This window comes from Sorghum bicolor, chromosome 7, assembly GCF_000003195.3.
Source record: "Sorghum bicolor cultivar BTx623 chromosome 7, Sorghum_bicolor_NCBIv3, whole genome shotgun sequence".
NCBI lineage: Eukaryota > Viridiplantae > Streptophyta > Magnoliopsida > Poales > Poaceae > Sorghum > Sorghum bicolor.
In genome coordinates this window covers 5177938-5194855 of record NC_012876.2, presented here as the reverse complement: position 1 = coordinate 5194855, position 16918 = coordinate 5177938, and the positions used below count along the sequence as shown (strand labels likewise).

The 16918-nt window shown below is 41.9% G+C and overlaps 1 protein-coding gene across 1 annotated transcript; it reads left to right on the top strand.

The window, feature by feature from the left end:
* LOC8069638 (protein ABHD17C) lies at positions 10007 to 15843 on the top strand. The gene is made up of 6 exons (XM_002445058.2): positions 10007 to 10429; positions 10610 to 11248; positions 12014 to 12050; positions 13098 to 13334; positions 13427 to 13474; positions 15066 to 15843. Exons 2-6 carry the CDS (start codon positions 10941 to 10943, stop codon positions 15534 to 15536), a joined length of 1101 nt encoding a protein of 366 aa, XP_002445103.1. The 5' UTR covers positions 10007 to 10429; positions 10610 to 10940; the 3' UTR covers positions 15537 to 15843.

Below are 16918 nucleotides of genomic sequence, written 5' to 3'. Positions count from 1 at the left end.
TAGAGACCGTGTCGTTGTCTTAAACGACTTTTTTTTACGGATATGGAGGGAGTATACATTTGTAACCTCAGTTCAAAAAACATTCAGCCCAAGAAATTTTCAAATCACAACCTTGGCAACTTGAGTTTTTGTTTTTTTAAAAAAATACGTCCTCTGATTCTGCAACTCTCCTAATGGCCATGAATTGGTTGCTGAGCTGAGCTGGTCTCGGTCTCTCGCAGCTACTAGCTCCGTTCTTGTTTCATGTTGCATGCATCAAGATCAAGGTAGCAACTTGCATTGAGACCCGACACCCTCCCTGCAGCAAGACCCAAAACATTTCAATCTCTCGTGATCAGATCACGCCTCGCCATTTTGTCCGGTCAATTTGGTCTCATTGGACTTCTGCTTGTCTGTTGTCTCCCACCGGCCCTCAAGTTGCTCGGTGTCTCGCCGCGCACGTGGACGCACGTGCGCGCGAGTCCACGACAAGTGGACCGAAATTCAACGAGCCCACTTGTCAGCGAGTAATCATACGGGGAGTAATCTCCTGATTAATGACTATACTCAAATCATACTACGCATTGTGAGCAAGTAATCACATCATTGTGATATTGATCGTTCTTGGGACTCCGATATACTACTAAACAACCGTTGGAAGATCACGGTCGCTTTGCCCCAGAGGATCCGATGTTGAGTGGCTCAAGAGTGGTAACGATGCAAGTGCCCAGTTTTCTTTCGCATTATCATGCGTGCATGCACCTAAGCAAGCTAAGCACTTGTTTAAGTGGCCGGCCACATGCTTGGGTGTGTTGGCGGCATGGAATAATCCCCATGTCTTGCACTTGCTGGTGGCAGAGCAGGGGATATAGGGCCTTTTGTTTGTGAGTGTACAGTATTCTATTCGAAATCGAATCCTGATGCCATTAGCATATTAGTGCCTGTTTGGTTACGGATGGTAAAGTTTACCGTCCGTGACATCGAATGTTTAGATACATATATAGAGTACTAAATATGGAGTTCTAAATATAAACTATTTATGAAACTAAAACCATGGCTAGAGAGTAATTTGAGAGACAAATCTTTTGAGTTTAATTAGTCCATAATTAGACACTAGTTATGAAATAAAACAAAAATGCTACAGTACCTGTAAACTTTAATAATTCTAACCAAACATCCACTTAGCTACGACAACTGCCTGCACATTGCACAATGCCATTAGCTAGGTTGGTTGAATCGATCTAGGTCTTGGGGTGCTGAAACTGCTGAGCTGAGCTGAATTTATAGCACGGTATGGGAAGACGGGGGTTGGGTAATGGGTTGATGGAAATGGTCAGTCGGTCAGTCAACAGCGGAGCACACAAGTGGCTGCAATTGTGGATCTTTTGCATCCAGTGTAGGAGGGTGCTTCTTTTGGTTTTGGCACGAGAGAACTCGGTATATGGAAAGCAATGTTAGAGCATCTCTGGCAGAGCTTCTCTGCATGGGCTTGGTCGGCGAAGCCGGAGCATTCAGCCAGAGCCAGGTACCGACGAAGCCAAAGCCGATCGAAGTGGCACCAAGTTTGATTTTGTATAAATTTGGGCTACCCTGAGATAGTACTTGGGTTACCCTGAGATAGTGGTCTCAAGGAATCGTAGCTATTGATTTTTGAAATTTATCAAAACTTAAATAACCATAATAATCAGAAAGTGAAAAATAACTCCTTGCCATATCCGGCCCTTCCTTTTTTTTATGGAGGTAAACCTTACTCCCTCCATCACACAAATAAATGTATTTCTTTGACTACTACGATTTATGTTTGACCATTCGTTTTATTTAAATTTTTTGTGTAAATAATAAAATGGACAAATCATTATAAAATATATCTAACAATAAAATAAGTTATAAAAAAATAAATAATATTTATTAAATTTTTTTGAATAAGACGAACGGTCAAATATGAATCATAGAAGTCAAAGAAATGCAATTATTTGTGGGATGGAGGGAGTACTTTTATAAAAAGCAGTTGAGTTTAAAGTACAGACTCAACCAAAAAAAAGATAAGAAAAAACGCTCGATACAACTCTAGGTTCAGAAACATCATCAACGTAACGCCCTAGCTAGCTAGGTACCCAAACAACAGCATTTCATTCACTACAAATTTCATACTTATAGGAGTACCATTCTAGGTTTTTAAAGCATAGATTTAAACATGTTTTTTTAGATAATGATAGATTTAAACATGTTCCATTGCAACAATCTCTCTCTTTTTTAAAAATTTTTGGACATGTGTCATCCGAAATGTTACGTATGATTTGACACTTGTTTCCAAGTGTAGATCAAGAAGTTTATTTTAGGGAAGAGGAGGAGTTTGACCCCCTACTGAAATTTTATTAATAAAAAAAATTTACAGGTTACAAAGAGAGTGCCAAGACTAAAGTCACAAAACAAAGAAGGTAACAAAGAAAATGAAAAAAAATTACATGAAGTTCTGCAGCCATAAATAAATCTGTGGATGATATTTTGCTTTAGCTTGTAGAATAACTAGAGCAAATTCCTTCTTGAAAACTGATTTGCATCTTTGTACTGTATGCGAGATATTGTGGAAAATCAGGTCATTTCTCATCATCCAGATAGACCAACACATAGTGATAATGATTTCCATGAAGAAAGGCAATTGCAGCTGAACTTTGAGGCTCTCTACTATGGCCGGAGGATCCAGAGCATTAGGTATCACGAGATGAAGAGTGTTCCAGCAAGCCAGCGAGAAGGGACAATGAAATAGCAAAATGACTGATTTCTTCATCAATACCACAAGCGCAGAGGACACAACTGTAATCTTGCAGCTACATGTTCTTTCTTCTGAGGAGTGTCCTGGTATTCAATCTCCTATGAAGGACTAACCAAAAAAAGAATTTCCTTTTGTTTTGACAAGAAGATTTCCAAAGCCACTGGAAGGATGGATGGATCTGCCTATGACCAATGAGTTGTCTATAAGCTTTCTTGGAAGAAAAATCTGGAGAGCCCCAAATATAGGACCAAGTGTCCTTAACATCCTGTATCTGAAGATTTTGAATGAGCAACTCCAAATCCAAGTATTGAGCATAGGCTTCTGGAGGAAGAGGTAAATGAAACTGATCATGAAGGGGATTAGAATTGCGCGCCAAGAATACAGAGATGTCTGGGTTCTTCACAAAGGAAAAAAGTTCAGGAAAAGCTTGATTTAGAATCGTCTCATTCCAGAGATCTTGCCAAAAGAAACAAGACTTTCCATCATGAACTGTGACCATGGCAATCCCTTTAAAAGTATCCAAAAGTTTTAGGATGTCTTTCCACCAAAAAGATCCTCTAAAATTTGCCGTTACAATTGGAATTCTATTCCTTGTGTAGTACTTATCCCAGACCAGCTGAACCCAGTGAATTGAAGCTCTATTAAAGAATTTGTGAAGATGCTTGAGCAGTAAACTCTCATTTTGAGCATAGAGGTTTAAGACACCGAGTCCTCCTTCAGATTTGGGGAGGCAGACCAATGGCCAAGCTGCTTTTGGGGCTTTTTTACTTGTCATGTCCGAGCCCCTCCATAAACAATGTTTTCTATATTTGTCAAAAAAAAAACTCTGGGCATCATCACAATCTTCTTTCAAGTGCTTCATAGATCCACGAGCTCCAAGCTGAAAGGGACAACAATCTTCAAGAGTAGGAAGTCAATGGTGCTCGCTTAAAGACTCTCTAGTGCCACAAAGCTCAAGCTCTTGATACACTACACTAGTATGGTCCCAATTTCACCAAAAATACAATCATAAACAAAGTGTGTGCGAGAGAGAGGGGTGACCTCAGGAGAGGTTGCCGTCAGACATTAAGGACACAACAAGCTGCTGGCTTCTAGTAGCTCGAGGCCGGACGACCGCCCCGACTGCAGGTGGTTCCCTATGAGTAATCCTTTTTCTGTTCCCTTGCCCTGAGGCATCCTAGGCTGCTTTTAGGGAAGCGCTCCTCGCGCGTGTATGCTACTCTTATGCTTCTCCCTTATTATTAATCAAAGCCAGAGTTTATCCGGATCTTTAAAAAAAAGAGAGGGGTGACCAAGTATCTCAAGGAAGCTTTCCAAATAGCACAGATACCTTCCCATGACCGCGAGGGGTGTATATATGTTAAAGTAAATTTTGTCCTTTGGACCACAAAATTCACACTGAGATTCGTTCCCAGCAGAAAAAACGGCCTCTATGTATATATAGCTACCAACCATTTTCTAGACAATGTAATAAACTGAATTATTTTTTCCATGAAGAAATTAGGTATTTCTTTTATCTATATTTAATGCTTTATGAAGGAATTTGAATTTTTTTACAATTTTTTTGAAACTAAACAAGGTCTAATTTTGTTTGTTTGACTCGATCTGGACCCACTGAAAGTGCAATCAGAAAGCTCTGCAGGATAAATGGATGTAGTACTGTAGTAGACTAGTACTGTATGCTGTTTGCCCTGCTCAATTGATAATATAATAACCCAGATAATCCAAGGGATTTGACAGATATAAAAACTAGGAAGTAGTAGGAGCATATTCTCTCAGTCCCATTAAAAATATTATTTTTTACTTTTAGGTATCGTATTTGATTATTCGTCTTATCTTTTTATAAATTATAAAATAAATAAATTATTATTAAAGTATCTTCATAATAAAATAAATCATATAACAAAATAATTAACATTTATATAAAATTTTTGAATATAGTATGAAGTTTAAAATGTCATTTTTAATGGAATGAAGAGAGTATACTAGTCTTTTATCCTGATCCCAGAGATGGCCATACAGATCGATAGCCACGTACTCCTAGGGACAAGGTGACAAACAAGCGAGCAGGCAGCAGAGGGAACGAAAAGGCCGGCAAAAGAAAGCCTTTGTTTTTGGCCTTTGGAGACCCTAAAGAATTTGTTCGTGCGTAATGGAGACAAGGCCATAATCTCTAGGTAGAACATTTGTCACCTTTCCCTGTGCAAGATCTAGCTAGAGTGGTCCTCAGCTGGAAGCCGTCTCTTCCATTCCATCATCAAACGCCATCTTGGAGAAGAAGATGGGAACGAACACTGTGGTATGACAATAAAATTGTGGGAGAAGAAGATGAGAACACTTCTCCTACAATTTTACTGAAATTTTTACACACACTGGTCAGTAAATTTGCTGTGTCAAAATTTAAAAGCCGTGACCTTATGCAGTCATGGGTGTGTTGACAAGTCACTCCATTTGGCATAGTTTCTGTGCCAAATGAACTGGACTGGATAGAGTACAAAGGTAAAAACAGTAGGGCCATCCATGATCGGGCCATCCATGTAGCCGATGCGAGCAGGAGCACTGTGCTCCGAACAAAAGCTGCCACGATTTTGTCAGCTAATAAAGCCTTTTGGAATCCCTCCAACAGTGAAGGAAAAAAGTAGCAGAGGAGGAGATTGTTCACGTTGAGGCCTTGAGGCGTCCTTCCTGCTCCCCTGCTGCCTTTTACAACGGTAAATGTGACGCCATGCATCAGATCGCTCTAGTTTACCACCACATACTGAAATCATTGTACTCCACGTACGAGTACATACGTGAAGTGGTAAAGACTAAAGAGAGACGCTCGATTGAATTCGCGTGACACTTTGGCAATTTGGTATGATCGGCGACAGAAGATGATGTGCGAGTCTACTCTCTCTAGTACGTAATAAGTAGTACAGTGTTCAAACCTTCACATCAACGTCAAAGGTGCAAACTTTTTGCATTGGTGAAAGGCATTGAGAAAAAAGTTTGCGGCAACAAGTGAGGTTAGCACCAGCAAAATCTCCACATTTTGCACCCCCTCCTTTGGCGGCCGCTGGTCACTAACTTTGCAAATTCATTGGCCACCCAGTACATATCATACTATCATGTACAGTACTCTCAGTAGCTGCTTCTTGCATTGCATTGCATGTTGCAGCTTCTTTCAGGAGAGGAGAGACGAGACGAGACCGAGAGGGAGAGGGAGCCCTCTGCTCTGCATGCATCTGCATCTGCATCTGCATCTGCATCAAAGGGAAACCGGAAAGGCTACCCGCTCTGAATCCGGAGACGAGGACAGGGACCCATTACCCTTTTATTTTATTTGTGTTTGTGTAGGAAAGTACAGAGGGTTCAATTGATGTGCCCCCGTGCGCGCTGTTTGGCACAGAATCCACAATTGATAGGGGTCACCACAATCAGCCCCACGCGTTGAAATTAATAGTAGTAGACGCCTTCTTTCCTCCTGTGAGGTCCTACTGTACCCCACTTAGGCCCTGTTTAGATGGTGGAGAAAAAAATTTTGGGTGTCACATCGAATGTGTCGGAAGGATGTCGGGGAGGGTTTTTAGAAACTAATAAAAAACAAATTACATAGCTCGTCAGGAACTGCAAGACAAATCTATTAAGTATAATTAATCTATCATTAGCATACGTGGATTACTGTAGCATTTAAGGCTAATCATAAAGTAATTAGGCTTAAAAAAATCGTCTCGCGATTTTCAACCAAACTGTATAATTAGTTTATTTTTTTTATCTACATTTAATGTTCCATGCATTTGTCCAAAGATTCGATGGGATGGATGAAAAATTTTTGGGGAGTAACTAAACAGGGCCTTATCTATATCTAGTGGAGTGAGTACAACCTCCTCACAAGATCACATCTTTCAAGGACATGTATTTGCTGAGCCATTTTCCTGCTGCTTCAGGCTCAAACAACAGAGCTACTCACAAAAGCTTTTGTTAAGTACCACCACAAATGAACATGAAAGGAAGTGCTAAACCACCAAACCACCAAGTGCTCAACATGCATGGTCACGGGCATGCATGCACCTAGAATCGTGGAACAAAGCCAGGAATCCCTCTGCCAAACGTTGAAACAAGGAGATCAAAACCCTGTTGGGAATCATGAAAGGAGGAGTGGGGGAACAAAAAAAAAAAAAAAAAAAAAGAGTTCGGCAGGAAGGAGAGGGGGAGTTGCAGTTGCTACTTGCTCCTAGTAGGAGTAGAGAGTAGGAGCACTTGCTGGGATTATGGGAATGGGGTGGAGTGGACAGCCTAAACTCTAGCAAGTGGGTCTACTGAACTCTCAATTCCAGCCTACTGAAAACTGATGTGACCTTAAATCCTTTGTTTAAACAGAGCTCCTTGTCTTTTGCCAAAGCATGTAAACAACCTATGCCACCCTATATTAATTAATGTTTTCATTAGCGTAGATGCTATATCAGCACATGCAGATTGGGTCTTTGGGGGTCATGTTGTGCCGCGTGGTAGTGGTGGTGTGGCGATCTCATCAGATAAACCCAGTAGAGGTGCAAGTTTTCCGTTTTTTTTAACCTGTTGATGTCTTCCTTTACTTTCTTGACAGAATAACAAAGTGATCATACGTACTACTAGAAGTAATTTACAGCTTTAGCCTTTTTAATCACTAGAAGTAATTTATAGTTTTAACCTTTTTAAATAGTACATCTCATAAACACACACGAACACTAACACTTATGGACAATCCTGAGCATCACATCTCAGAAAAAGATGAAATCATTGTAGATGTATAACGGACACATCAACCATCATTGACTACCAGATTCGGCTGATAAGCTCAAGCAAACAGATCATGGTTCTGACTCCTCTACTATTCACTAGAAAATAACTCCTCCTAAAGTATTTAATACGGCTTCTCCGTAGAAGCTTAGTAGCCCGAGCCAAACCAAACAAGCACTAAACACATGTAATAAAAGCCACAAAATGCAAGTGCTTTGTATCAAGTCGATAATCTAAATCCAGGTGAGCATATTCCATCACCAAAGATATATTGGAGATTGCAGCTTTAAATTTAGATTACAATAACTAAAAGATATTATTAACATGTTGTAGGCATGGGTCACACATTTAGGTTTATGGTTAGAAGAAAATAATACGGAAGACAATTATTTACATTTAAATCATCCAGTGTCGTCTAGAAATATGCGGTTTTCCGTGCCCTGAGTTGTCCTCATCATGTAACAGAGTTATCATGAGAAACGTGAACGAACTTGACTAGGGCCTTGCTTAGTTCTGAAAATTTTTTGAATTTTGCTACTGTAGTACATTCGTTTTTATTTGATAAATATTATCTAATCATGAACTAACTAAGATTAAAAAATTCGTCTCACGATTTTACAGACAAACTGTATAATTAATTTTTCTTTTCGTCTATATTTAATGCTTAGTTAGTTCATAGAGAACACGCTAGCACTTGCAACAAAAGACAGGACCAAATTTTGGCACGATAGTTAACTCCCTAATTAAATGTCTCCTAAACACTAAAGCTTGACAAAAATAACACGATAGTAATTACAACAATCGCATCAGATTTTTTTTTATTTACAAAGAATTATCGTAGGTGTCCAAAAAATGACAGCTATGTTACTCGTGAAAAACACGAAAATGCACCACGAAAGATGTTCATGGAATTCATTGTTTCAAAAAAAATTTGTTCATGGAATTAATAACACATGAAACATCTCAAATATCCCCCAGAACGTGACAGTACGCACCCAACAAAGACTCCAATCTCCGTTTCGGCCTCATCCGGGCCGTCTGATACCACGATCAGACGGTCCTCTGTTCCTCGATCGGCGGAGGCACACGCGGCGCTGTTGCGGCGGCCTCACGCCGCCACGCTGCAGCGTGTCCGCTCCTCCCGTCCGTGCGGGTGCGGCGGCCCTCCGTGACGCGAGAAACAAAACAAAGGCTTTGTTTAGTTTTTTTTTTGTTTTAGCGATTTTTGTTTGTATTTAATTATTATTATTTAATTATAAATTAACTAGATTTAAAAGATTTATCTCATAAATTATAAATAATCTGTATAATTAACTTTTTATCTACATTTAATACTTTATGTATGTACCACAAAATTTAGGCTTTGTTTACTTACACCTAAAAACCTAAAATTTTTCAAGATTTCCCGTCACATCGAATTTTTAGATGTATGTATAGATTATTAAATATAGACAAAAATAAAAACTAATTACACAGTTTAGTCGGAATTGGCGAGACAAATCTTTTGAGCCTAGTTAGTCCATGGTTAAACAATAATTACCACAAACAAACGAAATGCTACAGTGTCACAAAATTTTTTCGTTCGGGAACTAAACAAGGCCTTAATGTAGGCCCTGTTTGGATCCGTTTGCTACATTTTAGTCAGCTAAAATTATTTTAGCTATTCTTGGGTGACTAGTGAGACTAAACTATTTTAGCTTCTTTTTAGTTAAGCCCTGTTTAGTTTTCCTTGCTAAATTTTAGCTAGCTAAACTTTAGTCACTTTAGTAGCTAAAGTATCAAACATATTGACTAAAAGGAGCTAAAATAGTTTAGTTCCATTAGTCACCCAAGAGTAGCTAAAATAATTTTAGCTAGCTAAAATTTAGCAAGGGGAACCAAACAGGGCTTTAGTGTATTTGGAAGTTTAGTTACTAAAGTGATTAAAATTTAGTTGCTAAAATTTAGTTGGCTAAAATTTAGGCTTTGTTTAGTTCCAAAAAATTTTGGGTTTGTAGTACTGTAGCACTTTTATTTTTATTCGATAATTATTGTCTAATTATGGACTAACTAGACTCAAAAGATTCATTTCGCGATTTAAACTGTGTAATTAGTTTTTGTTTTCGACTATATTTAATGTCTCATGCATATGCGGTAAGATTTGATGTGATGGAGAATCTTGGAAAATTTTGGGTTTTTAGGCCTTGTTTGGTTCCCTTTACTAAATTTTAGCTAGCTAAACTTTAGTCACTTTAGTAGCTAAAGTTCCAAACACATTGACTAAAAAGAGCTAAAATAGTTTAGTTTCATTAGTCACCCAATAGTAACTAAAATAATTTTAGCTAGCTAAAATTTAGCATGGGAACCAAACGGAGCCTAAACAAGGCCTAGCAAGATGACAAATAGGATGTAATGAAAAATCTTGAATTTTTTTTTGGAAAAGGCCAAAGCCGGCGACGGCGAGCCAGCCCGGGGACTGAGGCGAGGAGGAAAGAAATGCGGTGCGAGGTGCGAGCAACATCTTTTTGCAAAGGCGTGGGCGTGGGGATCCCCTGCACTTTCCGCTGCGCTGTTCCAGCTTCATCTGCGTCTGCTGCTCGTGCTCTCGCTCTCCCCACACGCGCTGCCTGCTGCACGCCCACAACAGCATCTCTGGTGGCGGTTCCTCCTCCCAAAACCTCTCTCCTCTCCCCTCTCTCTGAGAGTGTGTGTGGGTGGCAGTGAGTAATAAATGGCAGTGAGCAGCGTGCGTGGCCGAGGCGGCAGCTGAGCAGAGCGAGCGCTCGTCGCTAGTCGTCGCTAGTGCTGTGCTGTGCAGCTGCTAGCTGTGTGCTGTGCTGTGCAGCGGTTGCTCCTCCTCCTGGTCCCTGCCGGCCTCCCTGGTGCTGCTCCGCTCCTCGCCTCGCCTTCCTCGTCGCTTGCTCGTTTTTTTTCGCACTGGTAACCGCCGCACTAAACCCTCCCAAACCCCTTCCCCTGTACGATTGGTACACCATGAATGCATTTCTTTGATGTTTCTCAATCGTCTTCTCCGTCTTGAGATTTCGGAGATGCTGGTGATCAATCGCCCGATGGAGTGAGCTGGTTTCTTTGGCTTTTTTGTTTGTTTTGATTGATCAGGGCGGATTTCTTTCTTCCTCGCGAGGAGGAGGAGGAGGGGGAAAAGGGTTATCCGTTTCTTGCGGGGGCCTGTTGCTGCAGAGATCCATCCAGAGCCAGCCAGGATTCAAGAACTGGCCTCCTTTTTGTGCTTTACTCCCCAAGAGATTTTCACCCCAAAGTTTGATCCTTGAAGCCGATTCGATCCCTGAAAACAACCAAAGCTGCCGCAAATCCGTTGTGATTCCAGGAAATCGCAGGGCGGAGGGGAGAGGTGAGGAGAGGAGAGGAGAGGGCGTCCTCTTCCGAGCATCCAGCATTGCCGCCTGTCGATGAGTGAGCGCTGCCTCCGATGCTGTCGGGGTGCTCGGTGTCCAGTCTCGCGGCGCGGTTCGCCTTCTTCCCGCCGGAGCCGGCGACGTACGCCGTCCGGAAGGACGAGGCCACGGGCCGCCTCGTCGCCTCGGGGGTGCCGCGGGACAACGCCTTGGACGTCCTGCTCGTCGACACCGCCAGGGGGAACAAGGTCGTCGCCTTCTACTTCCGGAACCCCTGCGCCCGGCTCACCCTGCTCTACTCGCACGGCAACGCCGCCGACCTTGGCCAGCTGTACGACCTCTTTGTGCAGCTCAAGGTCAATCTCAAGATCAATCTGATGGGGTTAGTGCTGCACTATGCTTCCTGGCCATCTCTGTAACCTTGCAATTTTTCCCTTTCATTCAAGTGTTTATTAGGTGCATTTATTCTGCTGTTTCTTATAGTTTCTATCAAATGCTATGCTGCTTGATCTGTTTAGGAAAGTGTACTTCAAGCGTTTAATTTAATACCTTTCTTGTTTTAATAGGATGCTCTGCCTAGACATGCCTTTGCTTTCTATTTTCTGGATTTTATTTAGAGGGGATGGGCGGCGCTACTGGATAAGATACTCTTTACCTTTAGTGACGGTTTGTGCTAATTACTGATGCTGCATTGCATAGATCAGTTTCGTTTTGCCTGTCGAGGGCAGCGGAAGCACGCCGTTTCTGGAATGTCGGATTTCGGATTTGAAAGTGGTTATGACGTGTGCTACGCCGTTACTGGAATGTGGGATTTGGAAGTGGTTATGATGTGTGCTTCAGTCTTTCCGTTTCTTGTTTCAACGTAGAATGTGACATAAATAGAAGATTCAGTTCATATGGCTGCGTATGCGTTACTGTTGTGAACGGTTATCAAGGGAAGCCGTTGATTTTAACTGTTTCTGTTGTTGAAATATTGCATATCACTGGCCCAAAGTTGACTGCGTCTTCATTCTCTGACTATAATTGCATCATTTTTGTTTCAAGATGATAATTTGGCGTTTTCAGTTTCATCAGTATGCTCTTAAGGTAAGCTATAAAGTTGTGTAGAATATGCTGATATGATTACTGTGTTTTTCTGTGATCGCAGATACGACTATTCTGGCTATGGTGCATCTACTGGCAAGGTAAGGATGAACTTATTTCTCAACTGTGACATATTGCTGGCATGTTGAAAATTAGAAGTGGTGGTGAATTGCTGATTGGCTGTTTCAAACACTTGTCTTAAGTCTTAGTGGCCTTTCAGAACTAACGCAGATACTTCTGCAAAAAAAGGGTGAAAGAAAGAACTAACACAGATAGATAATTATCTAGTGTGCCTAACTACAGAGCTTGCAGTTTTTGCACTCAGTCTCAAGATTCAATGTGCCATGCTTGAGAAATGTGGCTTAAGTTCACATTACAAGAACGTAGTTTATATACCTACATGCGAAGAGGCTTTTTGGCCCATGCCTGACTGGTGCATTACTGGCACAGCATGGCCAATGCATCTCCAAAGGCTGCTCAGAGTCTCAGAGATAGCAATGATCAGCATATTTAGATTCGAACCCTTTTCTTTTCAGCCATGCATGCCATTTTAAAGTGTCATACTACAGTTTTAAGAATCAGCTTTTGCAAAATTACATGCATGAGCAGTTTTATTCCATTCAGGTCCACCTGCAGACTTCATGGATGTCCCAACTATCCATCTCACTGTTGTGGCATGATATGCAAGTTCTGTCTCAATGGCATGTGGACCCAATATGTCATTCCCAGTTCAATGCAAAAAATCATTTGAAGCAAAATTTCATGATAATGTTTATATATGTCATAAAATTGAATCGAGGCTTTTAAGTTCTGACCTAATGTTACACCATTCTTGAAATTCCAGAATTAGATAAGCACACTGGAACCATTTTCTTTTGATTTCCCTGTTTTGTATTTCAAAACTCCATATAGTCAGTGCAGTGATAATTCCTGACTTATGAAACTTTATTAATCTTATAAATTTCAAATTCTGTTTTGGATACTGGATTGGCTGATATATTGCTATATGCTTATTTGAGTAAGTCAGATGCCGTGTTCAGTTTGTATTGCTGCCAGGGTCCTGGTATTTGTACTTATCACACACTTGTATTCTTCCTAGAGAAGTACATTTTGAAGGACTGGATCTTATGTCTGTTATTTGTATGCAGCCAAGTGAAGAGAATACATATGCAGACATTGAAGCAGTTTACCAATGCTTAGAAACTGAGTATGGGATCAGCCAGGAAGACATTATCCTGTATGGACAATCTGTGGGCAGTGGACCAACATTACATTTAGCCTCTCGTTTGCCTAGATTGCGTGGGGTGGTTCTCCACAGCGCTATACTGTCAGGCCTCCGTGTTGTTTGCCATGTGAACTTTACTTTCTGCTTTGACATTTACAAAGTAAATAACTCAAACTGATTCTCTTTTGCAGTCTGCACCTCCTATGCCTAGGCTTACCCTTTACTAATGTTTAGCCAAACCTATTTCTGCAGAATGTGAAGAAAATAAAAAAGGTCAAATGCCCAGTGCTCGTTATTCATGTAAGTGTTCTCTAATAGGATATCTAGCCCTTGTCTATTTACTTCATTATTACTTGTCTGATTGGACAAGTAGCAGTGAATTTCAACTAACATGCACTGATCTCTTACGTGCCATTCTTTTGTACATTTTACCACTTTAGCATCCCTTCTGATGGCAGTGTGCTGTTGTTGTTCCTGCTACACTAGCAGTGTATGTATTGGAGCAGTAATAATATTACTGGTAGTTGTGATAGTGAATAAATTCATTACTCATTACACACTAGTTCAACACGGCATCAAAACGTCCTCTTAGTAGAACAGCAATTTCATGTAATACCTTTTTTATGCAATTTTAGATATGGGAATCAAAGATGATGAACAGTTGAAATCTGTATAGAAGAAAATCCATTTAATATCTGGAATCCCTTTGATCAGGTTCTCTCCTCTGAAGTCTTGCTACTCCTAGCAGGACAATTCATCATCTTGGTGCTAATTCTTGGCTTTTGAAATTTTTCTTTAAACCAAATGTTTTAGCCAATGTGTGGCCCAGTACATAGGTTTAGATAACGGGGTAACCTCCAGCCTCTACACTAACCAGGGATGTATACAATAATACAGCCATAGGTAGATGGAAAAAAAATACATAGGTGGTGGGGGGAAAACAGAACTACAAAGGCCAGAAACAAAGTCTTCATTCAGCCTGTTCGCTTCTACTTGCCGCCGCAAACGAACACCTGTGCAGCACTGTTCCTTGTGCTGCTGTTGCAACAGCCGCAGCCGACTGTTCCAAACAGGCCCATATTTCAACTGAATTCATGCCCTTTTATGGGCTGGGATGTCACTAGCAGAGTAGCAGTTTTAGTTCCCTAGTGTGCAAGTTGTGCACATGTGATAGCCTCACTCTATGCCCGTGGGCCGTGGGACCTCAGTGACTTGATTCAGCCTGTAACCCAAAGAATAATTGGGCATTGGCTGTTCTGGCATGGGTGGCTGTTGGCCTTTCACTGTTCCTGTCATAGTGAACAACTTATGTTGTCTTGGCTGAGCCCAACCAAATTTATAGCCATTTCAAGCTAGTAGGCCCAGAAGATCAGGATTTTTCTGGCCCAAATTTTGCACAGGCCTAAATCTACAGGCTACATCTGAGTTTAGTTGTTTGTTGCTGCCTGCAAGTACATATTCTTAGCCAATGATCTCAAAACATGAAAGGCCAAATCGTAGGGCCTGAGCCACCAGTTTACAGGAAACAGTCCTGTTACCAGGGTTTTACAGTAATACTATTTCCCAGCTTGTCTGACATATTACATTTGATTTGCTCTTACTTATTTACAGTTTCAGGCTGTCAGCATTAGTTAGTTACACAGATCATAGGCATTTCAGTTTTACCTAGATCACTTGTACAATCAATGGATATATATTTTGGGTGCTAATTTGTATTATTTAGTTTCGCTAGACCCTGTTAGAACAAATGAACAATCATGAAAAACTGGTGAACATACATCTGAATTCATCTATATGTTCCATGGAAATGCTGTATGTTTTGTCATAGGGTTGCTTGCATTCCAATTGTATTATAAGATATTGTCTAAGTTACACCCGTTGATGTTTGCAGGGGACGGATGATGATGTTGTGAACTGGTCACATGGAAAGGAGCTGTGGAAGCTAGCAAGGGATCCTTACGACCCACTGTGGATCAAAGGGGGCGGTCACTGCAACCTGGAGCTGTACCCGGACTTCATCCGCCACCTATCCAGGTTCATCCGCGAGATGGAGAACATCACAACGAAGATCCGGCTCAAGAAGATCAGGCCGTCCCTCCAGCTGCCCAGAAAGAAGGCCCACCACCGGGCGAACACCGCGACGACAACCACCTTCACCGCTAACTGCTGCTGCCGCATCCGTGTCCGCAAGCCGACCTGCCCCAGCTGCAACTTCAGCTGCGGTGGCTGCTGTGGGCTGAGGAACTGCTTCACATTCCGTTTTTCCAGGTGCTGCCGCCCTCCTACCTGCTTCACCGGCGGTGGCGGCTGTTGCTCGTGCAGGAGCTGCTTCAAGTGCTGCTGCTGTGGAGATGGGCGTTAATGAATGCCGCTGGCTGATCTTTGCGCATGTATAGTAAAGAGGAATGGTCCTGGGATATCTGCTAACCCTTTAAATGCCGTAGACTAAAAACCTAGATTTGAGTTAGCTGAAGGTTGTGTTAACAGATAGAGACTTCCCCCCGCCGCACTTGTGCTTTGCTTCGTTTCCGCCGGTGCTACCTGTCTGTCCCTCCGTAGTAGTTGCTTGTCAGATTCGTTCGTCTAATTATTGACATATATAAACGGTTTGCTGTTTGGAGTCTAGAATAATGCTGATTCTTCAATTGATCCTTCCTTTTCGGCTAGTATCTTCTCTAGTTGTTCCAGTAAGCTCAAGCTCCCATCATGCAGTGGTCGGTCCATTCTGAATTGCTAAATTCCATTGAGCCTGGTTCAGTTGCATGAATATTTTTTTTTTGGATGAAAACTGAAAGATACTCCTTGCATGTGCAGACGGCTGTTTGTTAGACTGACAGGCAATGAGCCAATGGAGTGGAATGTTTTTGAGATACAAATACAAGATACCATCTACCAGGCAGACAGTCACAGCAAACCGTAGTGGTAGTTCTTTCTACCACTGTTTTCTGTTCCTGCTGTGAAAAAATGGGCGATACGGTCGGTGGAAGAGATGGACCAGTGCAGTACCAACCTGAAATTAATCAATGATGGGGCCTCGCTGCTCCTCCCATTCATGCTCATGCGTGCAGATTCAGAAACTGGCGCCCATTCATACACTACAGTTGAGTTGCATACTACATACCATACCCATCATACAGGAGCCAGCTACTAATGATTCTCTGATTCTGTACAAGGCCATGTCCATGTGAGGTCATTGAATTGGATTTCCTTAGAAAATGCGCGACTAAACCAACACAACAGTCAGTCGGCGGCGGATCCATGGATTATTGGACCTCACACAAATCTGTGGCATGCATTCAGGTTCAGCTGCCTGCCTGCATTGCATTCCAGGGTGGTCAGCATCTCTGAACTTCCCTGAACCCCATTCCTGCATGCACAGCACAACCGGATTCCGGCGAGACCAACAGTCCGGCCGGTGGGTGAACTGTAGCTCTTGCGCGTTCTACAGGGGTGGTACAACAATGGGTGTAGTGTGTGTGCGACGTGGCATGGGTCTTTGTGGCAATGTCTGTTAGTCTGTATATGTTGCGTTGGAGGAGTATAGTGTGCTGCATGCCTGTCTCTGTATGCGGCCAGAGGTGAGCTGGGCCGTGGCACAAGCTTCCAGGGGTCCCTGCCTATGACGGTACGGTTATACTTTGCCACGTACCTTTCGCTAACGCGAATATAGGCTGCCCTAGTTGGAGCTAGTGCACATGATTTGTGCACACACAAAACAGAAAACACCTATTGGATTCTCCTCAT